Source organism: Drosophila tropicalis, unplaced genomic scaffold (assembly GCF_018151085.1).
Source record: "Drosophila tropicalis isolate 14030-0801.00 unplaced genomic scaffold, ASM1815108v1 contig_1002, whole genome shotgun sequence".
Lineage (NCBI taxonomy): Eukaryota > Metazoa > Arthropoda > Insecta > Diptera > Drosophilidae > Drosophila > Drosophila tropicalis.
The window spans coordinates 544,044-569,270 of NW_027172360.1; the positions used below are offsets into that span (position 1 = coordinate 544,044).

General features: G+C 37.0%; 1 protein-coding gene across 6 annotated transcripts in view; it reads right to left on the minus strand.

The window, feature by feature from the left end:
* The window catches only part of Nipped-B (Nipped-B cohesin loading factor), a 93,596-nt gene that overhangs the window by 13,457 nt on the left and 54,912 nt on the right, over positions 1–25,227 (minus strand). For all 6 annotated transcript variants that reach the window (XR_011031958.1, XM_068286420.1, XM_068286302.1 and 3 more), the window contains 3 exons: positions 9,171–9,328; positions 8,424–9,078; positions 7,664–7,879 (listed from right to left, as the gene is read on the minus strand). Coding sequence is in view for 5 of the 6 variants with exons in the window: in XM_068286420.1 (XP_068142521.1) it covers positions 7,664–7,879; positions 8,424–9,078; positions 9,171–9,328 (1,029 nt within the window). In the remaining variant the exon portion in view is untranslated. The remainder of the gene's footprint in view (positions 1–7,663; positions 7,880–8,423; positions 9,079–9,170; positions 9,329–25,227) is intronic.

Here is a 25,227-nt window from a genome sequence, read left to right on the forward strand (position 1 = left end):
CCTAGTTTCTAGTGTTATTAAACCTTTGCAAAAAGGGTATATTATTTTTGGTCAGTAGTGTGCATAATGTAATCAACTCCGTCCATATAAAGTATGCATATATTTTTGATCAGCACGACAATATGAGTTCAAATAGACATGCCCGCCGTAGGATGGTTAGGTTTACAATATTGATTTAAGCCAGTGAGATTGCAAGTATAATATTCCGTAATTCAGATATGATTGTTCTATTTCTAGATAGTAAAATTTCAAAAGGGTCCCCTGTGTCAATTTGAGTGCCTTTGGCCGCTTTTATTAGTGTGTTGACTGTGTCAGTTATTTTATTAATTTGCAACTGCGTGTTGCAATAGTGCAACTAGTGTTAAGTTCTACCTGTTTTCTCTCCGAATCTACGAGCTCTTTTTGCTGGAATCTTATCTGTTGCCAATCGTCGAAATCCGGCGTTCCTGCAACTACCTTAAGTGCGGTACCCAGGATGTTAAGGCTCCCAGCATGCCTATGGTGACAGCTCGGACATTAAATTGCCGATCTGTTCCGTGTCTTCTTTTAATATTTTCTGCATATGAGATGTGGGAACATCTTTATCAAATCTAGTGTCTCTCTTTCAATTTCCGTGTATGCTGAAAGATTTGTCGTATGACGCAAGTGCCACAAATTCTTCCCATACCCAGACACAGCCTCCCTCTATAAATATGTAGTTCGAGTTGGTAAAATCGGTTAACTTGGCCGTCACCGCTGTTACGAGAAGTACTAGCAGAATCCTTAAGTAAAATGAAACGATATTTCTTAATTCTTGTTTTAACTTATTTTTCCTTATCTAATATTGTCCAAGAAGTATTGGTGATTTTTCTCTTATTAGTTCAATTGGCGTAATCAATTGTATTTTCTTGATATATTGAATCGTAGCTATTAACCTAAGATCTATTGTGTCTTCAATTTTTTTGTCCAACTTTAAGCACCTTGCCATTTCAATAAGAGTGCTGTGAAACCAGCGTGGCGACTTAATCGGTACCGTTGCACGTGAAGGAATTAGTTGCATTACCGCAAATTTAGAGAATTTGTCGACACAGGTTAGAAAATGTTTCCCATCAGTGGAGAAAATGTCGACATGTAATATTTCTCCCGGGCATTGAAAAATTGGAGTTTCGGATATTCCGTGTTTTTTTTGTATGTCTATCATATTTTGCTTTTCTACAGACCTTGCAGATAAAAACTATTTCGTTTGCAATTCTTGCCATTTTTCGAAAAAAAATACTCTCTCAGTATTTGCTTCACATTTTCTTGAGCTGCCCTATGAGCTCTGTTGTGTTCTGTGGTGACTATTTCCATCTGTTTATCTTTGTTAACTATTCAATGAAAGACGTTAGTAATTCTTGAATGAAATTAATCTTTATCTGTTTTTGCATATATAAATAGGCACTAGCACATAAACCAGTGACTCAAAGTTGTCGCAGCCAACACATAAATTGGGTGGACTTCGAAGTGAGATTACAAAGGTAGAGATGCAGCGATGCACACCCGATGTAACTACAATTGGTATCTGATCTTACTAAGAATAATGCATTTCTTTTATAGTAAAAATAGAAAGCTCACCAGTGCATAGTTCGATATAGTGTTAGGTCAGCAAAATACGTCTTTATTGATAATAGCTAATTAACTAGGTCTTTATTGTTAACTGCTGATCATATCAGATCTACTTTTGACTGATGACCCATCGATATCAATAATCAGGCAGCCAATGGGAAGGCGCCGCAAAAGAGAGAAAGGGACAGAAGCCGGCAGAGCGACTAAGAAGCTATGCGGGCAAGGGAGAGAGAAAAGAAAGTGGACATATCCGCGCCAAGGATTTGCGGGACTTTCACCACGCAAAGCAACAAGAAATGTGTGGGTGTAAGCAGAGGGCCGATGGAAAAGTACCAGCTGTATAGCGGTACTACACTAATCAATTCCTGAGACCGTGGGAGCTGCCTATATAAAGGCAACACCCATCAAGGAAATTATCAAGTCCACAAGTCGTGATCAACCAAGGAGTTTTAAGGCCTTACGAGTAACCTTAAAAGCTCATGCAAGTGAAAACAAATCCTGTGAAAAGGATTGAGAAGAAGTACAATAACTGAGAAGGCCTTACGAGTAACCTCTCAAGTTATCAGACAACCAACAAGTCTTTAGAATAGGACCAGAACACCGTGCCCAAGCGATAAAAGAAGAGAAGTCAAGCGGCTCAAGGACGATTCACAGCACATTGGAAGGCACGAGGATATATCCTACTACCGAAATTCCAGGATCTATATATCCTGACGAATACCAATCGCTGAGGAAAAATCCTGCGGCATAGCAAACAGCCACGAGATTTGTCCTAGAGGCAACGAGCACGCAAAGACCATCACACAAACACAGCTGAAGGTACTGAGGTGGAAATAACATCCTTAGAAGATCAGGATACGCCAGGAAACGTGAAAGGCCATAAGGATCTGTCCTAAGGCCAATCAACGTTCCAGAGACATTCTGAAGAGGGAGATACAAGCCAAAATAGCTACATTGCAAGTCTGAAATAGTAACCAGCGGAGACACATGGAACAAGAGGACTGGAGCAAACAGCAAGGAACCCATACCATAATCAACGCTACCCAAGTTCGAGACTTCTTCAGAGAAATTGGTTATACCCAGCCGAGCCCAAAAAGATTATAAATAAATACCTGCCTTAAAACAATTAATTAAACAAACGAGTTCTAATTTCACCAGGGCACAAAATAAATTTTGAACCTAGCTCAAGAGATATTGGAAATATCCCAAGGGACGAGAAAGGATCGTTACAAAGCATTATACCACAATAACGATACATGTAGATGTTCTAGACCCAAGAGCAAACAGAGGATATCTAAATCTAAAACCATTGAACACAAAATCATTAAGTGCCAGTCTAACAATTTTGCCATAGTCATAGAAATACAAGCAAAAATCCCGTTTATAATTATTAATATGTATCTCTCACCTACAGACAATTTTATTGAGCAAGATTTTTTTAGGAGATTTTAATGCCTGGTATTTAATCTGGGGATCACCATCAAGCAATCAATGAGGAAATGTTCTCGCTCGCTTTATTCAAAATAGCAACCTCATTCTTTGAAATAATGGGGACTCCGCTCACTACTCAACACATAACACCTTCACCATGTAGACTGGTTTACAGACGAAGATCTTAAAGGAAGCGATCACTAACCTCAAGGTACTTTGAAAAAATAAACAGCAGGAACCCTAGCATAGTCCAAGACTTAATTGAGGTTTTTAGGAGCGAGGGAAGGACCTCACCTCAACGCTCCAAAAACTTAGTATAAATTAGGTTAGCTTACCTTGACATAACGGGCGAAGATTTCCCAGTCAAAGGAGGCACTAGGGTACAGATGAGTTTCATTCTCACGGTACCATATGTATGCTGTTTTTCAAACGCAGCAGGCACACTGCGTTTCTACCTAATGGAGGAACCAAAGCAGTAAAGAACTAAATACATCCATAATCAGTTAAATAGGCTGTGGCAGTTAGTGTAGAATATGGATAAAGCAGAAACAAAAAAGCTCCAAAAATATTTACCTTTCCTTGATTTCCTGATACAATCAGGTGAAACAAATCACAAATACAAGGATACACATTTATTTTTATGCCCAGCATAATGACCGCGGCAGACGCCGCTATAACAATAATGGTAACTGGAGAAACAATTCCAATTGAAACAATAACAACTCGAATTGGAGCAATAACGATGCCCACAGAGCCCAACGAGGCCGAAATTATTCACGCTACCGAAGAGGCGGCCGTGGAGGTGAACACAATAATAATAGACAAAACACAAATAACCAACAGAATGGTTACAACATCACAAATGTTTGAATTACCCAAAGCGACCAGGGAAACGGACAAGATCCTCCAAATGCTCAAAATTAAAAAATAAAGTCTATTCTATTAACCTAAGTCTTAATAATTTCGTATCATTTAAGAATGTTAAAACAAATAAGAAAATAACATTCTTAATTGATACCGCTGCAGACATTTCAATAATAAAAGAAAATTCTGATGTATTTCACGACATCCAAGTAAACAAAACTGTAGACATTCCAGGCATAGGAGAAGGAGTAATAAACTCCAAAGGCCTAGTCTCAATAGAATTGCAGACAGATAAATATATTATTCTATACGAATTTCACATGCTTCATTCAGATTTCGCAATCCCATGCGATGGAATAATAGGATTAGATTTCATAAAAACTTGCAAATTAGATTACAGTAATTCAGAAGATTGGTTTATACTTAGACCATAAAAATTAACGTACCCAATTTATGTTCCAATAACATTCAATTCTGGTAATAACTCAACACTTCTACCAGTAAGATCCCAAGTAGTTCGCAAAATAGAACTATCTTCAGCAGAAGATAACATTTTAATTGTGCAAACACTATTGCAACAGCCCAAAGTACTTTTGTCCGATTCTTAAATACCACAGATAAATGCCAAATAGTAGGCTTTAACAATATACAATTTTAATCACTTTGGAACTACCATATAGTTCAAAATAACAAAGATATGAGTATAGTGATGTGTTCGGACTTGACACCGAACCGATCACAACAAATAATTTTTATAAACAAAAATTAAGACTTAAGGATGATGAACCGCTATATGTGAAAAATTACCGGAGTCCGCATAGCCAAATAGACGAGATCCAGCGACAAGTTGAAAAGATAATCGAACGGGGTATTGTTGAACCGTCTGTTTCGCCTTATAATAGCCCACTCTTACTAGTCCCAAAGAAAACACTTTCGGGATCTAAAGAAAAAAACTGGCGATTAGTAATTGACTATCGTCAAATAAACAAAAAATTGCTGTCAGATAAGTTTCCGCTTCCCAGAATTGATGATATTCTTGATCAATTGGGAAGAGCAAAATATTTTTCTTGCCTTGACTTAATGTCAGGTTTTCATCAAATTGAACTAGAAGAAAAATCAAGAGATATAACGTCTTTTTCAACGAGCAATGGCTCATATCGTTTCACACGATTACCCTTCGGTCTAAAAATAGCACCTAATTCATTTCAGAGAATGATGACAATAGCATTCTCGGGGCTTGAGCCAAGTCAAGCGTTCCTCTGTATAGATGATTTAATCGTTATTGGTTGTTCTGAACAACATATGATTAAAAATTTAGTAGATGTTTAGACTTTGCAGAAAAAACAATCTAAAAATGCATCCAGAAAAATGCTCATTTTTTATGCATGAGGTGACATTCCTAGGTCACAAATGCACAGACAAAGGAATCTTGCCAGACGGCACAAAATTTGACGTCATCAAGAATTATCCAGTCCCATATGATGCAGATAAAGCTAGACGTTTCGTTGCATTTTGCAATTACTATAGACGTTTCATAAAAAATTTCGCCGAATATTCCCGGCACATAACAAGATTATGTAAAAAGAATGTTCCATTCGAATGGACAGCAGAATGCGAAAATGCATTCCAATACTTAAAAGAAAAGCTCGTTCAACCTAATCTATTGCAGTACCCGGATTTTAGCAAAGAATTTTGCATAATCACAGATGCAAGCAAACAAGCATGTGGAGCAGTTTTAACACAAAACTATAATGGACTCCAGCTTCCAGTTTCATATGCATCAAGAGCATTCACTAAAGGTGAAAGCAACAAGAGTACTACAGAACAAGAGCTAGCAGCAATACACTGGGCAATAACATATTTTCGACCATATATATATGGAAAACATTTCACAGTGCGAATAGACCATAGACCATTAACATATTTGTTCTCCATGGTCAACCCGAGTTCAAAACTACGACTTTACAGTAGAGTATTTGAGAGGTAAAGATAACTTTGTGGCAGACGCCCTATCAAAGATAACAATATCCGATCTAATTGACATGAACAAAAAAATCCTGAAAGTCACTACCAGGTACCAAAAGTAGACAAAACAAGCATGATCATATATATATGTATGTACATTTGTATACGCACATACATATATTCACATAAACAATGTATGCACAAGCGTAACATGAGCTAGAGCCAGGCCAGCTTATATCACAAAACACTATTGGACATAAGCAAACAAATGAATGCTGACGTTTTTATAAAACATACAAAAGCAAAAAGCATCCAGAAAGGAAATAAGTACGGGAAATGCAGATCTTATCAGATCATCTTTTTTTGCGGATTACTAACCCTGACTACAATATTCCACACTTATTACATATAAAATGATTTGCCGTAATTTTTAATTCGCTAACGTCTTATAAATCGATGACAGTGGATCGTATGAACAAAATGGATTGGATTTTAAAGGTTAAAGTATTTGAAAGAACAACAGGCAAGCTCAGTCTTGTCTTCCATATGTCTGCATGCTGAGTAAGGATCTTGAAGCAAAGATCATGAGAGTGCAAGGAGTTAAATTAGTCCCTCTCGCAAGGTACACGACATACAATTAAAAACGTAAATGCTAAATTGCTGTGCATAAAAAATTAATTTTTGCCTTTGTATTTCTTTTTATTACTAGCTGCACCCAGATGTACCCTGCCACGGTTCGCTAAGGCTCTGGTGGTGCTTCAAGTTGAGCTAATTTGATTTTGCCGCCAGCACAACACGTTCCTTTCGTTTCCTTATTGAACTTCAGAGCCTGACAGTAAGTGCAGACATGACTCATCTGGCCAATGACGTCATAGCGGCTGGAGCCATAATCAGCGGCTGGGTCATATCGCAATGCCCTACGATGGTATTGCTCATGTCATTCTACTCTTATCTGTGCGAGGGATTCAGCTACCCTTCCCCTATGCAGTTCACTTCTTTTCGAGCGAAGCAATTGTGTTGCTGCAGAAGGCGACTCTCGGTCTCGCAAACGTTCATGCTCAAGCCTGGCTGCACGGCTTTCGGCTGGTTACATAATAATCATCCGCCTTTGCCTCCGTCTCGCGTACCAATTGGTTGACATGTAACTGCGGTTGGTACACGACATAAAAAGTAGATAAAAACCATAGTTGACGTGACTCCACAGTGTGTCAAAATTTTAACGCATTCGGTTCAGTAGTTTCTGAATGCATAGCGGTTATAGGTACTCACACAACATTTATATATAGATAGATGGAAGATAGATAATATTTGATTGCTAATAAATGTTTCGATATTGACAGTTATTGATATTTGCTCTAACGACCCTTCCTCTTAAATTAACGTTAAAACTATGCTCTTCTTTTCTTTCGAATAGACTCACCGCAGTTGTCACAAAATGTTATTCGATAGAATTACTAAAAGGTTAGGTTAAGGAACGGTAAAAGGCTAAATATCGAATCAATCAATGAACTCTTTTTAATTTCCAGTCTTTTCTTGCAGTTTTCGGTCATAACTTGTAATATCGCATCAGTACAGTTATCTAACTTTATTGACCTGATACCTAGATCACTGATGCTTTGGTCAAAGTTTGACGCAATGTGGGCGCAGTTGTGGGTTCAAAATACTTTTAATTTTAAACCAATCTAGAAAAAGTTTGCAAAAATTATGTGACACACATTGTATTGCATTGTGTTTATTATTTAAAAGGTAGGCAACTGTATCGGAGATGATTGGAATTCCTTAAATTTTGTTTATTTATTAAAATATATTAAAAACTCACTGGTCTTGAAGATTGAAAAACTAGCGATGATTGGCCATTGTTTACATTTGTTGTTGATTTAATATTGGTACTGTGGTTCGTTGACTCTGGTATTACTGTAGCGAAGTTGTCTAAGCAGACTGCGGTGTCTGAATTATTTAAATGGGGTTTGTCAGGCATTTCTTCTGCTTCCGAGTCTACGTCCTCAGGGTCCAGTTTTAACATAAGTTGCTTAAACTATAAGTAAAACAACATATTTATAATTTTTCCTTTTTTATACCCTTGCAGAGGGTATTATAAAATTGATCAGATGTTTGTAACTCACAGAAGGAGACGTTTCCGACCCCATAAAGTATATATATTCTTGATCAGCGTGAGAAGCTGAGTTGATATAGCCATGTCCGTCTGTCTGTCTGTCCGTCCGTCTGTGCGTACGCGTTTTACTCAGCCGTCTTAAGAGCTATCGGGCTGAAATTTTTTTCGGGGGGTTTTTATTACCCGGGAAAAATAAAGTATGAAAACCATAAGGATCGGACCACTATATCATATAGCTCTAGAAGAACTAGAAGAAACATTTTCATAAAAATCGCGTATGCTATGAAATTTACATATGTGATAATATGAAAGTAAAATTGTTTTGTTTGTATATTGATGAATTGAGTTGCGGAAAACAAATTTTGAACATGTAAAATTATTATTACCAAGGACTGCAAGGGTATACAAACTTCGGCATAGCCGATGTTAGCTTCTTTGATTTTTAAGTGTTTAAAACAATACTTACGTCCAAATATTTTACAACAAGATCTAATTTCTCTTCGTCTGTAACAGCACAAGCATTTTCAGTAATTGTTATCTGTTGACATTGTTGTTTACGAATAACATCAATTGTGGTCTTTGGATTAAAATCTACAACAATGCGACGTGCTATCGCCTTTTCATATAATTTTTGTTCTGAGGGTGAATATCGGGATATTTTTCCATCAGTTAGACCATACATATCCTTTAAATGGTCTTTTAATATTAACAAAAGCATGCACGCCTGAGCAGATGTTATGCATTTTTTAATCTCAGTCATATCTTGCGGCAACCGATGAAAGAGAACTTTTGGATCTTCTTCATCATCATCGTCCTCTAGTATGTCCCCTTCCCTTTCATTTGGATTTAAATGTTCCTTAAACGTGGCCAGAAAATGTGTGCCAGCCATTGAAATAAGTAAATCAATTTGATGAATTAGGTAAAGTGGCTCGTCTTGAACAACATATGGAAAATATGCTAGATTGTCAGCAATATATAGCATCTGCTGTAAAGAAGTTTTTTGGTCATCAAATTGTTTGGTAACAGTTTGTACCAAAGCTCGTCTCTGGGGCTTAGTTGTCCGAAGAAGTGTATATAAAAAGTCGTTTAAAGCTGTTGTCGCATTGTCGGGTCCACGTTTTCTAAAAGCGGCGAACGTTTTTATATTACAATAGCGAAATATAATAATATACCATAATAAACAAATAATAATATATCATACTAAAGCACTTACGCATATCCACGAATTACTTCTAACTTTCCTGGGTTGTTTCCTTGCAATATTTCCTGCAGTCTAAAGCAAAGTTGTAGTCCGTACTGCACTTTCATGTTAACAAATCCCGAATACGTTTTATCAATATCTTTTAATAATGCGTCAGCTCGGTGGGCCGACTGAAAAAAAAAATATAAGAACATTTACAAATTATGGAAACAACTTTAAGCTAAACCATGTATAATAAAACATCTAAGTTTACCAAATCCTCGCAATTAAAAAGGGTATTAACGCTTAAAAAAGAAAAATCAAAATATTTCTTACTTCTATTTGTGTTGTGTTCATAACACATGCACACATGCACATACTTGTGGTTTACTCAACTAATTTATTTAATTGTATAAATCAAAAGTAGTTTGGAAAAGTTTTAAGTATAACCCTTGCAAGTTTTTTGTTACTCTTTTCATACCTCTAGCCGTCAAGTCTAATGTTTGAAAAAGAACGGCCTACAATCTTAACATTACGAAGTTAGTGATCAAATTTCCTATTTTCACCGATCGTTTTTATGGGAGCTATATGATAAAGTCAGACTCTCTTGATCATATTTGGAACAGTCCTTAATAAATATCTATGTAAAACTGAGAAAAAGTGCGTAATAAGTAATAAAGTTATCGACAAAAGTCACTGTTTTCCACGTATGGGAGCTTTAAGATATAGTCTTTCGATCTTGATTAAATTTGGCACACTTGTTGGTGTAATAAACTCACCAATATTCAATTTCACACCAATAAAATATATATTCAATAAACTTTACACTGGTCCGATCCGACTAAATGGAGATATATATCCTATAGTAGGCTGCTCAAACGCTGTTGATACAGCATTTCAAGTAAACATGCTTGTCCATGATGCCTTCTATGCAGCATATAGGACCAACACCGTAATAGGAAAAACAGCCTGACACCAACAATCTTATCACCCGGCCGGTGAACTGCTTTAAAAGTAAAGTCTTCCATATACAAAATCCATTGCGAGACTTCTCTTGGTACATCGCTTTTAGTAGTTGTGTGCTTAAACGCCGCAAAGTCAGTGACTTGGACTCTGCTTCTGTGCTTTTTCTGCTCCAATAATAAACTGGATGAAGATGGCAATCAAACTGCTGCAGCAAAACAGCTCCAAATCCATCTTTGGATGCATCCGTGTGGAGTTCGGTTAGCGCTTCCCTTGAGTAGATGTGCAACACCGTCTCCATTACCAGTAAATTCTTTAGTGTTTGCAGCGATTGCTGCTCTGCTTCTCCAATATTAAAAACAGCTTCCTTCTTGAGTAAGTTCGTCAGTGGAAGTGCGATTTGTGCGTACATTTGGCGTGGCAAATCGACTGACGGCTGCTGTTTTCTTTTTGCCAGGCCAAATTCATCCGTTTTCAATAATATGACAAAGAGAACTTATGCGTGGCTGCATGAAACTGCACTTCTTCCATTTCATCTTTAAGCCAAATTGGGGAACTCTCTCGAGTACCATCTTTGTCCTTCGCATACAAACGTCTCGGCATACACAATTATGTCATCCATGTAGAGCTGCATTACACCAGAGTTAACTAGTTCTTGAAAAATATGATTAACCTTATAAATGCCGCTGGAGAGTTTTTAAAACCAAAAGGCGCTTGATTGAACTTGAACAACTCCTCTTCCGTGACGAATGCAGGAAAAAATCCATTTTCCAGATCCATTATGGTAAACCATTTCGCCGGTTGTAGCGTTTCCAACACCTCGTCTATAATCGGCACAGGAAAACAATAAAAAATACCATATTGTTTAGCTTTTTATAGTCCACGCAAACACGAAGCGTTCCATCTCTATTGGCGACATTTGAAGATGACTTTCAAACGATCCCTTGTTCGATCCATTGCTGGACTTGTTTCTTTACCTCACTGGCTTCATCTGCTGCTAGGCGACTCGGTGAGTGATGAAAAGGCTTGATCACTCCGTCAGGGATAATCTTCAAGTGAATCGGGAACTGCTTTACAACCTCTGAAGACCCATGGTAACTAATGTAATCAATCTGGCTATTCGGAAGTACTATGAACTTTTGGTTTGTGTTCAACTTATCCACGACCACATCTGCAGTAAATTGTCCAATAGGCTTCGCTGTGCCATTGTCTAGACCGTGCAACATACGTATATCCTTAATCACTGAGACGTCTGATCCTGTATCTACCAGACATTCAACTTCTACACCATTTATAAGGATTTTCTTCAAACGACTGCCATTGGAAATAACACGAACTTTATCAGCATTCTGAGGACAGTCATGGGATATATGTCCGTTTTGGTTGCACTTGTTTTTAGCTTTTTGTTCGTTCTTCTTCTTGAAAAAGGGTTTTTTTTTGTTCTTTATTGACCTTTTTTTCCGATATGTTTAAGCGATCATAGATATCGAACTCTTTTTTACAGCCTTGAAAGACTTACAAAAAAGCTTTCTGCTCTCTGACGTGACGGTCGTGTTTTTGCATAGCTCCTGAGTTTTTATTAATATTTATTGTTTTTTCTCAATTTTTAATTGTGCTTAGTTTGTTTACACTTCCGCTGGTGTTGTTCGCTTGACTCCCTTGTGTTTTATTTCCATAATTCGCCAAATTAATCAGTTAAAACAGTTTTTTTCTTTTTCGTGATTAGTGTTTGGTGCATTTACATATTTTTTTTTTTTCTTTTTCTTTCGTCATTGCTTCTGCAGTTGCTCCCCTCATCGCCCCCATCATACCATCAGTGCTAGTGGCTTTGTTGTTCTCTCTGCTTTGTGCTTGTGCTTAGCTTCTCTCCCGCGTAATCACTTTTGTAAGGCCGCCTCTCAAAGCTCGGCTTATAACTGTTCTTGCACTCTCTGTTGTGCTGTGCACTCTAGCTGTCTCTTTGTTTTATTTGTAATTATTGATTATTTTATCAATAATTATCTTTGTGCTGTGAATTTAATTTTTCTATATGTATATTCTTATATATATATAATTTTTTTGCCTTTCTTTCGGCTTTTCAATGGCTTGTTGTCTACCTAATTGCAAACATTCTGATCGTTTTGATGATCAGTACAGAGCAATATCTTGTTGGCTCTGCGATAATCTTATTCACTTAAAATGTGCTGGCCTCAATGGCCGCGACTACGACAAATTTTCTGGTTTGTCTGTTTCTAAGCCTGAGCTTGGCTTAATGCGCTGGACTTGCCCATCTTGTGCTAGCCAGCAGCTTGATTTTAGCCGTATGTATAGGGATCTTCGTTTAAGGTTTCTTTCTTTAAACAAACTGGCCAAACAGCTGTCAAACGAGTGTGACTCTAGCGTTCAATTATTGTCGCAATTCAAATTTGTTCCACCTTCTGAGAAATTGCACAAGAAATGTACCCTTGAGTTGCCTCGTAAGCAGTCGCCAGCTCTCTCTATTACTTCCTCTCCGATTTTACTTTCGCCTACACCATCTTCTTGTCCCTCTTTATGCTCTTCTTTTCAGATTGAAGTACCCATTACAAGCCCTGGTGTACCTCAATCTATCCCTCACGGGAACTCTGATCAATCACAGGATCATGCCGGCTCTCAATCACTTGCGGATCCCAATGCTCCTCCGCCTCCACTAACTGTAGTGCCTCATCGCAAACAATTATTTATTTCTAGGCTTGCTCCAGATACTTCTGAGTCGTCTGTGGCAGCTTACATTGGTAATATTTGCCCTGCTAAGGTTTTAATTCAAAAGTTTAAGTTTTCTAGGCCTCGCGAAATCTCCTCTTTTAAAATTACAGTACCAAATGAGTACTTCTCAGCTATGGTTGACCCTAATTTTTGGCCAGAGGGCCTAGTTGTACACGAGTTTGCGCCCAATAAGCGCTCTCGTCCGTTGCCTGTCCACCTTCCTACTTTATCTTCTGCTTCAAAAAACTAATAACGTCTAGTCTTTGCATTCATTATCAAAATGTAAGAGGACTTCTTACCAAGCTGTCGAACCTTTTCTGTGATAGCCAAACCTTTTCGGCTGACATATTAGCTTTCTCTGAAACTTGGCTTAACTCCACTGTTTTAGATAATGAAATTCTTTCTAATAATTTTATTTCTTATAGGCTTGATCGTGTTGGTCGTCGTGGCGGTGGAGTACTCATTGCTGTAAACTCGAATCTGTCTTCAAGTGTGGTGCCGATTGATCTCCCCTTAGGTGTTGAGTTTATTTGCGTCGAAGTTACATGTTCTAACTTTAGCCTATATATCTCTTGTTCATATATTCCTCCAGCTTCTGATATCATGATCTACGTGCACCATGCTGATGCTTTACGAACTATTTTTGGTCGTCTTAAAGATCGTGATGTTCTTATAGTTTTAGGTGATTTTAACTTGCCTAATATTTCTTGGCTTGTTGATGATAATCTATCTTTCTTAATTCCTTCATCTCAACATGTTTTTCTTGATAGCCTACTTGAATGTCCACTATATCAGTTGAATTCTTTTCTTAACTGTTCTAAAAGAATCCTTGATCTTGTTTTTGTCTCTGATCCCACTGTTAGTGCTGTATCGCAAACACAGCCACTAGTGAAACCTGAAGATCCTTATCATCCTACCATTGAAGTTACTATTTCTTACAATTCCGTTACTAATTTATTTAAAAACATTTCAAATTCTCGTCGTAGATGTTTTCGTAAAACAAATTTCAATCTTCTTAACAGCCTTATTTTCTCTTTTGATTGGTCGTTTCTATTTGAGTGCTGCGATATAGATTGTGCAGTGAAGTTTTTCTATTCTGCTCTTAATTCTCTAATTGATAAATGCGTTCCTTATGTGAATGTCTCTACCGTCTCCAGCTCGCCAGTCTGGTTCACACGTAGGCTCTCTAATCTTCGCAACATTAAATCGAGATATTTTAAAAGATTTAAAAAAACTGGTTCGCGACTTGACTATGCAAATTATTGTATAGCTAAATCTCAATTTTGTCTTTTAAATACTCAATGCTACAACAATTATCTCGTTCGCTGTAAGGCTGAATTTTATAATAACCCCAAAAGATTTTACAACTTTGTCAATTCCAAAAGACGCTCTAATGTCCTACCTTCCACCTTCAGACTTAACGATCAGTCTGCTAATAATGATTTAGATATTGCAGATCTGTTTGCTAAATTTTTTCAGTCGACATATTCTACTACTGCTTCGGATCCCACACCCTATCCCTTTTCAATCCCACATTTAAATTGTATGTTTTTTCCCAGTATTACTGAAGACTGTATTCTCTCTAGCTTGTCATCTATGAAGTCTTCCTTCGTTCCCGGGCCTGATGATATACCTAGTTGCATCCTTAAAATGTGTTCGATTTCCCTATCTAAGCCTTTAGCTCGGTTATTCTTTATATCGAGTGAGACTTGTAGATTTCCTGATATTTGGAAGGAGTCATTTATTATTCCGCTTTTTAAAAAGGGTTGCAAATCGGATGTTTCCAACTACCGTGGCATTGCCAAACTTTCGGCAATACCTAAACTGTTTGAGAAAATTATTACGTCTTCCCTTCAACATCTATCCAGATCCACTATTTCTCCTTGCCAGCATGGTTTCATGAAAGGTCGTTCGTCGCTTACCAACCTTTTAGAATTGACTACCCTAGTACACCATGGCTTCCGTAAAAAGTGTCAAACTGATGTTATTTATACTGACTTCAGTAAGGCTTTTGATACGGTTGATCATTCTTTGCTTCTCGCGAAACTTAACATCATGGGTTTTTCACCAAAATTATTGGGTTGGTTAAAGTCGTATCTTATTGGCAGAACCCAAAAGGTGTCTTTTCGTTCCTCGATATCTAAAACTGTTCGAGTTACGTCAGGTGTACCCCAAGGCAGTCATCTGGGCCCACTATTATTTACATTGTTTATAAATGATTTGCCTTTGGCCTTGGCTCATTCACGCGTGCTCATGTTTGCGGATGACGTCAAGATTTGTTATTCCTATAATGATCCTTCTTTCCAACAGTACTTGCAATCAGATCTCGATGCGTTCTGTGATTGGTGCCACGTTAATAAATTACACCTTAATGCCTCTAAATGTTCTTTTATGACTTTCAGTCGTTTGTCTCCGCTCCTAGCTCATTACTCTATTAAGTCTGTTCTGTTAGATTGTGTTCCATCATTCAAAGACTTAGGCGTTATGTTTGACCCTAAACTTTCATTTAATGTTCATATTTCTTCAATTGTCAACAGAGCTAGCAGCCTTCTCGGCTTCATTAAACGTTGGGCCAAAGAATTTGATGATCCCTATGTAACAAAGGTTTTATACACTTCGTTAGTTCGCCCTACTCTAGAATATTGCTCGCCAGTGTGGAACCCGCAATATGATGTTCACCAGCGTAGTATTGAATCGGTACAGAAGCAATTCCTTAAGTTTGCGCTACGCGGTCTAAATTGGGACCCGGGTCTTCGCCTACCTTCTTATTCTGACAGACTTCTTCTTATTAATCTTCCTTCACTTTATAACCGTAGGCTTGTTTTTGGCATTCTCTTTCTCCATAAACTAGTCAACGGCGAAGTCATTTCTACGAATTTACTAGATACGCTGTATTTTTGTGTTCCCTCACGTCGGACCAGAAACTTTTTTCCTATTCACCTTAGTAGATGTCTGACTAACTACTCTCTTCACGAACCTCTTCGTGTTCTTTGCCAATCTTTTAACAACCTTTCTCACCTTATCTCTCCTCATCTTTCTGTCACTTCTCTTCGCGCTATACTTTTTAATCATCTACAGCGAAACCAATGAAAATATTCTGGACTTGGATTGGCTGCAACTCATCCCTGGCCACATTGGCTGTGAATCGGGGCATAGCTGGCACCTTGTGCAAATAAAACACCTCCACCGGGCTGGGGATGTTTAGTTGTATATAAAGCTAAGCTACCTTCTTCATTTAATTACTATCTGTCTTTAGCTTAAGCTTTCTCGTCGACTGCTGTGTTAGTTGACGTAAATAAATAAATAAATAAATAAATAAATAAATAAATAAATAAATAAATGATACATTGCAAACTTATACTCATTTTTTATATCCAGACCATTGACAACGTGGCTTATAACAGCGGTATCTTGAATATAAAGAAATGTAGCTAGCTGTTTCTTTTTAAGTAAGTACTCATGCAGTGTTTTGCTGTTCATTCTCTTTCTTTCTTGCAACAGCTGATGAATGGCAGCACTATTGTAGTTGCATGCAAATTCATCCACTAGGGCGCTTTAAAGTTCTTCATAATTGCAAATATTCTCAGATTCTAGAAACAGTTGGGCTGCACCACTCATTTTAGCTCTGGTATAGCAATATTTCTGCTTCTCAAGATCTCAATATCTAAGATCATAAGCTTCGGCATTTCTTTTAAATATTTCCAGCCACTTTTCCACTTGAATAGATTTTTCATCATATTCGCCCACAATTTTTCTAAAATTGTCCGCAGAAATTTTCATCAAAAAGGACTTTTATGCGCAGCAGCTGTATTATTTGTTCCTTTTTTGCCTGTCCAGACTGTCCAGCTTTCTCCATATGAAATTCATTCGGACACACTTTTAGTTCTTCTGTCTTCTCACTTTGAATTGGAATCGGCGTTGTGTTCAGCTTTCTCGCTCATACTTATTGTTTAAGATTTAATATCTGTTATCTCTCTTTTTATTGCCGGTTTCGCAACTCTCTTCTTTGTCTGAGGAGTCAACATGATTTTTTGCGTCTTTTTTTTTTTGTCTCTTTTCTTCAGGCCGTCTACGTTACAGTATCGACTTGATCGTACTGCTGACCGAGATGTTACGTACCAGTGTTACAGAGTTGCTGAAACATGGCAACATTACCGCACTGCTGAGACGAAGCAGTGTTACCGAGTTGCTGAGATATAGCCACATTACCGTACTGCTGAGACGTAGCAGTATTTTATGAAATACAAATTATGTTGTTTTCCAGTAGCTCAGATATGATATTCGTAACAATAGGTCTGAGTGGGCATTTACCTAATTCGTTGGTCTTCTGCGCGAAAAAAAACAGCATTAATTCTTCCATTTTCCCGCTTTCGGTATCTGTTCGATTTTGTGGCGTTTCTATTTTGCGTGTTTTCATCAAAACACTTATTTTTGTAAATTATTAGTTTATTGCCATATCGACATGGTATATCCTTACCCAATAAATCCAGGTCATTTTCCACTACAAGAATTTCGACTTCGTGACCTATCTTGTCAACGACGATCTTTGCATTTAGTTTCTGGTTACAGAAGAGTTTTCCTCTCCCAAATCCGTTTAGTTTTATTGCACATCGTTGCAAAACACCTACGTTTTCGGCACAGGATCTTCGAATCAGAGTTTTTTCGTTTCCGTTAACTGAAATAAATTCACATATATCTGATTTGATGTTTTAGTCACGTTTATAATATGTGTTACAATTGCTGACTCGTTTGTCGAAAACATTAATTCATCGGGTTGTTTTTGAAAGTTTCGTTCCGCAGAAACTTCTTGTTCTACGTGTATGTAACTGATCTCGATTGCTCACGAAATGAAATACAATACTTTAATCGTTTTTTTCTAATTCGTTTAACTTTTTAGCCAATGCACATTGGGCCAGCGAGCCGATTTTTCGACGAAAATTCAAACTTTTTATAGAAAGTAAACCTATTTTAATAATAAAATTTTAATAGTAATGTTTGGTTACTTGAGAGCGTGCCAAAATCATTGTGGTTTAAACAGTTTACAATAAAATTATGGAAAAGAAATCCCAAGGTATGTAGAATATTTGTATTAAAAAAGATTTCGTTCATGTTTGTTAATGTGGTTTTTGTGTTCGTTTAATTGTATTGTTCTAAAGTGGAAAAAAGTTAACCTGCTAACCCGTCTGTTGTGGATTAGAATTAATTTTGTGCCAAGTTGTGCCAAAAAGTAATTATACACCCAGCATTTTGCCACTTTTGCCTTCACTAGCTCGGCGTTTCCCCAAATTGTATTCTATTCGCTTAACTTTTATTTTGGGGAGTCCCCTCGATTGTTTTCATCACTTTTTGCATAATTTTGGACTTGTCGGTTGCTTAAATTTCATTTTGCGGAGATTTAACTTGGTGAACATTAAACATTATGGTTAAAGGAAAGCAGATGACCCTCACTAAAAAGGCCAAAATTATCGCTTTGGCTCAACAAAACGTGTCGAATCGTGAAATAGCAGATAAAACTAATTTTAATGAAAGTTCAGTGCGACGCTTTTTGAAAAAATATCTTGAGACGGAGGAATTGGAGAAGACGAATGGATCAGGCAGAAAAAAAATGCACAAATGAACGCGTTATTATGAGAACGAGCCTCCAGAATCGCTTCAAAAATGTAGAAATTGCATCTGAAGTGCATCAACGATTTGGAAAAGAAATTTCGGCTCGGACTATTCAACGTCGGCCCAAGGAGATGGCTTTAATAGCAAGGACACCAGCCAAAAAACCTCTTCTCAACCAGAAAATGAAGACTGCTTGCTGAAACTGGGCGAAAAATAAGGAAAATAGAGATCAATTTCAATGGTCACGGATTATATTTTCTGATGAGTCCAAATATAATCTTATTGGACCCGATGTGTACTTGAAAGTTCGGCGCAGAAACGGAGAGCGATATTCGGATAACTGCTGTGTTGCCACTGTTAAACATTCGCCTTATGTTATGATATGGGGATGCATTTCCAAATACAAAACAGAATCACTTATTATGCTACAAGCGATGGTGAATGCAGAAAAGTACAAAGAAATCATTCTAAGTGGACTTGTGCCTAGCATTGAGTCCATTATTGAACGAGAAAAAGAGCCCATATTCCAGGACGATTCTGCACCTTGTCATCGGGCGGGCTGTGTAAGTGGTTTTTAAAGACTTAGTCATTCAGATCATTTTTTAATAAACTTTAACTATCCGCCAACCACAGATAACAATTTTGAAGAAAGAATTAGGTATTAGTCCTTAGATTGACCAGGGAACAGTCCTGACCTCAATCCTATTAAAAATTTCTGGGCCCTTATGAGTGCCAAAATACGAAAGCAAAAGCCATCATTAATTAATTTAAAGTTCAAAATGGAATATTTTGGATTATATTATAATTTATATTAACAGCAGATAGTTTAATTAATATGAAAAAATTTGCCTTTGTTGAAAATTGTTTGTTATTTTACTTAAACATGTTTTTCCTTTTTCAACTTACTGAAAAATCAATTAATTTGTGTGATTTCAGAAAAATTGTTTTTTATAATTGGATAAAAACGTATAAAAATCAAATTTTAAAAAATTTATGTGGAATTGATTGATTAATCGAAAAAAAGTTTAAATTAATGAATGCATTGATATTTAGATGAACTTTTGAGCAAAGAACGCACCAATTTGGCAAACGGCAGAGTGCGGCTTTTTTTTTTTGTCGCTGGATGTATGTCATTACAATGCAAAATGTATATAAACTAATTTTAAAAAGCTTTTTTGCTCCACATTGCTTCGATGTGTATAAATCACGTATATTGTAGCTATGGTTGAGTTCGCCTATGAGCAACTGCTTGATATCTACATATAAAACAATCGTAGCTCATCTGCTTTTTAGAGTTGGAAATCAGCACCAAAGTGAGAAGCCGCTATCTTAAGAGGTGTCAAGATAAAACTTGGTATTTGAGCTACTTATAGCCCGGAGCAGATAAAGTATGAAAATTGACAGGATCGGACGACTATATCATATAGTTCTAAATAAAACATAGGTGAAAAAATTGGAATATCTATGAAATTTACTAATATGATAGTCTTGGAGATAAAACATCAGATCCCGAAATTTCATTCAGATTGGAGAAATAGAACACAAATTACAGTCAATATAAATAGACAGCGCTGCAGCCAGCCTGCTACATCATTGCCTGAAATCCACAGAGTAGCTAAGCGAGCACACGCATACACACACAGACGCAAAACTGTATGTGTATGCGTGCCCGTCTCAGCATGATATTTTAAATGATATTTTTTTTGTGCAGTGATGAATTGAGTTACAGAAAGAGTTCGGAACTTGTAAAAATATTATGGCCAAGGTCTGCAAGGGTATATAAACTTCGGCAGCCGTAATTAGCTTTTTAATATTTTTATACCCTTGCAAATGGGTACATATATTAATTTTGGTCAGAAGTGTGCAACGCATAGAACGAAGCATCTCCGACCATACAAAGTATTTATATTCTTGATCAGCACGACGAGACGAGTTCAAATAGCCATGTCCGCCCGTCCGTCCGTACGTCCGTCTGGACCAACGCAAACTACTCCTAGACCGTAAGAGCTACAGAGCTGAAATTGCACATAGGCTTGTATATACTGCAGGGGTTGTATATCTCGGATTCAGCCGGATCGGACCACCGTGGGTAGGCCCAGGTCGTGGTGGAGAATTTACTTTCACACGTACCATTCTGCTCCTGTAATGCGCCGAAGCGCATTGTTCAGTAGATGTGGCTGCAGAGCCCCAAATAGGAAGGCCATTCGTGAATGTTGGTACCACTATCGCCGTGTAAATTTTTACTTTATTTGCGAGTGACAACGTGTTGGACACTCTAAGCATCCAGTCCAGCATTCTGAGTTTTCTGGTACATTTGCTTATTGGTTTTTTGAACATGCTTTTTTCCAATTTAATCTTCTGTCTATCGTGACGTGGTATGGCTAGCATTCGGAATTGTTTTATTGTTGAATGTTAGTGCAGGGCAGGTTAATCTTCTGAGGGCAAATGTTTTTATTTAAAACATTTTTTCTCGTTGACTACCATAGAGAAGGCAAAATTACTAAAAAACCAGAGGGCCGGGGCTAACTTCGACCGCGTCAAAGTTTGTATATCCTTGCAAATTTTTTGGTAACTACTTCCTTACCTATTAGCCATCAATGTGGAAGAACGTTTTATCTAAAAAGGCTTATGTTTGCGAAAGAATCGCCTACAATCATAGGAAATAACGAAGATATTGATCAAAGTCACTGTTTTCGCCCGATCGTTCCTATGGGAGCTATATGATATAGTCGCCCGATCTTGATCAAATTTGGCACAGTCATTAACAGATATATTAAACTAGCATGTTTAATTTTAGAGCAATCGCGTTAAAAGTAACGAAGTTATTAACAAAAGTCACTGTTTTCGACCGATCGTTCCTATGGGAGCTATATGATATAGTCACCCGATCTTGATCAAACTTGGCACAGTTATTTATAGGCGTAATAAACTCTCTAATATTAAGTTTCGATAATAACATAGAAAATAACGAAGTTATTGAGAAAAGTCACTGTTCGTGACTTTGGCGTTTGTATGGGAGCTATATGATATAGTGGTTCGATCCGGCTGAATCCGAGATATACAACGCCTGCAGTATATACAAGCCTACGTGCAAAATTTCAGCTCTGTAGCTCTTACGGTCTAGGAGGAGTTTGCGTTGATCCAGACGGACGGACGGACATGGCTATTTGAACTCGTCTCGTCGTGCTGATCAAGAAAATATATACTTTGTATGGTCGGAGATGCTTCGTTCTATGCGTTGCACACTTCTGACCAAAATTAATATACCCTTTTTGCAAGGGTATAAAAATAATTTTTTCTTGTTTTTTAGTTAAAAGGGAAAATTTGTATTGCATTTTACAGCATTCACTATACCCTTGCAGGGGGTATTATAAAATTGGTCAGATGCTTGTAACGCACAGAATGAGACGTTTCCGACAACATAAAATATATATATTCGTGATCAGCATGAGAAGCTGAGTTGATATAGCCATGTCCGTCTGTCCGTCCGTCCGTCGGTGCGTATGCGTTTTACTAAGCCATCTTAAGAGCTATCGCGATGAAATTTATTTTGGGGCTTTTTATTACCCTGGTAAGTATAAAAATTTGTTAGGATTGGACCACTATATCATATACAACTGTGTTCACGAAAATAGCAGTGCCCTTAAGCTTTGACTTCAAAGTTGTTAAATCATATTAAAAAGACAATAATTGCACCAATATTTTTTAAATTCATAATCTTTATTTATATAGAACAAAATTACTGCCATTTTGGACTGAACAAAAAGCCTCAATTTTTAGAAATGAGCAAAATATTAAACAAAAGGGCATTTTGAGCTGTTCATAAAAATTGCAGTGACAGATAAGAATTAAAATCTCTCGTTTCCAAATTATTTGAAACTTCAAATTCAGGTCACCTTTGGTTCTTAGAATTTAATACTTTGTTGTGAACCACTTATTGGCAATATTTACTTGGCACCTGCGCCGCACCGAATCCTGCAAAGCTGAACTGGGATCTGCTGCCATGTTTCTTGGATAACTTCACAGAGTTGAGTTGTATTGGACGGTTTTTGTTTTGTGACACTTCTCTGAATGTTACCCCATACATTTTCAATGGGTTACCAATCCTGCACCTGAGCTGGCCCTGGTATTACATTATTCTTTCGAATTAAAAACAATTTATTTGAGATTGCTCCTATGTTTTGGGTCATAATACCGGTGATATGTCCATATTATGGACATATTCCATATGATATATAACCTTCTTCATGATGTTCATGTAGACATTTCGATCCGTACTCCCATCAATCTTAAGAATAGGACTAAGTCCAATATTTGAGAAACAAGTCCACATCATTCCCTATAGTCTAACCGCTGTTTGCGTGTGGTTTGGGTGGTATACTCTGTATATTCTGGGCGACGTACACTGTTTATAACCTGCACCACCAAACAAAACTACACTACGGTCGTCTGCCCGAGAATTTTTTTTGGAAGCCTAGGGCAGCAGACACCATCTTTGCAGAACATCCAACTAAAATTTGGATTTTTTTTAAAGTTTTACCTTGTTTTTTCAAGGTTTTGGATCCACAACGTCTTCTCAGCATAGCAATGCGTTCCTCTTCCTACCATCATAAACATTTTAGCGTTAGTTGTCGCAAACAGTACTAGAACATAATTATCTAATAAATTAAGCTTAATACTGGCAGATATGTACCCTTTTAACTAATCGAAACACTGCTATTTTTGTGAACAGCCAAATTTGTGGGGATAAGCACAAAAATGTGAAAAACGACCAAATAATTAGTGAAATTAACGGAACTTTTTCAGAGCTTTTACAGCTGTAGCTCTGGAAGAAACATTTTCATAAAAATTGGAGTATTGGCTATAAAAACTCAGATTTCAAAATTTGGCAATTTATTTAAATCGGTTTAATCGCTGCCGGCAGCGCTGCTTGCTGCCTACTACGTACATAAACTGTATGTGTATGCGTGCCGTGCTTTGCTTAGGAAATGATGGAAGAAGAAAAAAATTTTAGTAAAAAGAGTAATAATGTTTTGTTTGTGTATTGATGAATTGAGGTGCAGGGAAAGAAATATCAAAAAGTAAAAATGTCATTGCCAAGGACTGCAAGGGTATAAAAACTTAGCTTATAAAAAGTTATCTTCTTTGATATTTTTGATTACGAATATGAAGTGTAATTTAGTTGAATTTCTCTAAGTAAGAAATGAAAGCGAAACCAAAGTGAATACTGAATCGGAGCGTTATACGTTTCATTGAAGTGATCTTTGGTAAACCACATCCTTTGTTTTTTAGTCTGACGTTAACACGAACAAAGCGGATGGTTTTACATGTCGTGATCACGCAAGGTATATGGGCAGCTGCCCAGATGAAAAAGAAAAAAATAGAAAGGATAATTAAAAAAAATTCTTGTTTTTCGTTTTATATATTATTAATGAATTTTTGTTGAAAATTTGGGTTCGATTAATGCATTTATGTGGGTTTTACAGCCACTCAAAGTAACAGTATCAAAACATGTATCCACATGTGCTCGCCACTGTAAATGCTATTGTATCGTTTGTTTACATAACAGCTATTTATATAGCTTAATTATTTAAGTTATCCGATTTTGATGAAATTGTTCCTAAGGGACCTATTAAATTAGTCATATTGTTTGAATAGTGATCCGATCAGGCTGAACCCCTATCGAGTGCTGTTCGTAGTTCAGATGTTAAGCGATTGTAGTAAATCCATATCCAAATTATTTAACTCAAATAGCTAACTAGTAACACATGACGAATAATTTTAAATTTCCAAAGAATAACTTCAATATTATTGGAATCTAGGTATAATGACAGATCGATTCTGATCTTTGAGATGATATTAGCACTCCAGACACGTAGACATTGTTGCTGCAGCTGCTTGCATTGAATCAAATGTCAATGTCTTGCATTCAGTTTTGGTTATCGTCTATGTGAGCTCTGCACATTTTGAATGAAAGCCAGGTAAGTGCATGAAGGTCCGAAGTTAATTCTATCAGTGTCTCGCCGTGATCCAATAACGGAATAACTTCAATATTATTGGAATCTAGGTATAATGACAGATCGATTCTGATCTTTGAGATGATATTAGCACTCTAAAGAAATATCAAAATAGTTTTTTTTAACCATTGTATCAAAAAAATCAGTCAAAAGTGCGCAACTTATAGAAAAAAGCATCTCCGACCATTGAAAGTGTGTGTATTCTTCGTCCACGCGACAGTTGGACTAGACTAAACATAACATTACATTACACCCATAAAAGACTTTAAAATCAGAGAGCCGAGACCTATCTTTGGCGGTACCGTAGTTTGTGTACCTTGGCGAATTTCTCTGTTACTCTTTCCTTCGCTCCAATAGTTAAAGCGGAACAACGTTTTATCTAATTCGAAATGGCGCTGGCTGTTATAGTATTAAAGAAACTCAGTTTTACGTTAATTCTGGGGGAGAGAGCAGAGCATATTTTGATCCAAATTGCAACAATGATAGAATAATATAAGTTATTAACCTAGTTATTAATTATTTTTCAACCTACCATTCTTATGATAGGTTTTTAATATAGTTTCTTATCTTGATCAAATTTGTCACAGCCGTTAATAGCTAAATTTAACATACAAATATTACTTTTTAAGGCAATCGCGTCCAAAGTGATGACGAGATTAATAAAGGTCCTTTCTGTCACACGTCATGAGACCACTTATAATATCGAGGGCTCTCGTAATTTAGACAATTTCAAATGAACGGTTTTGATTACATCTTATTCGCCAAAGATTCGAAAATTT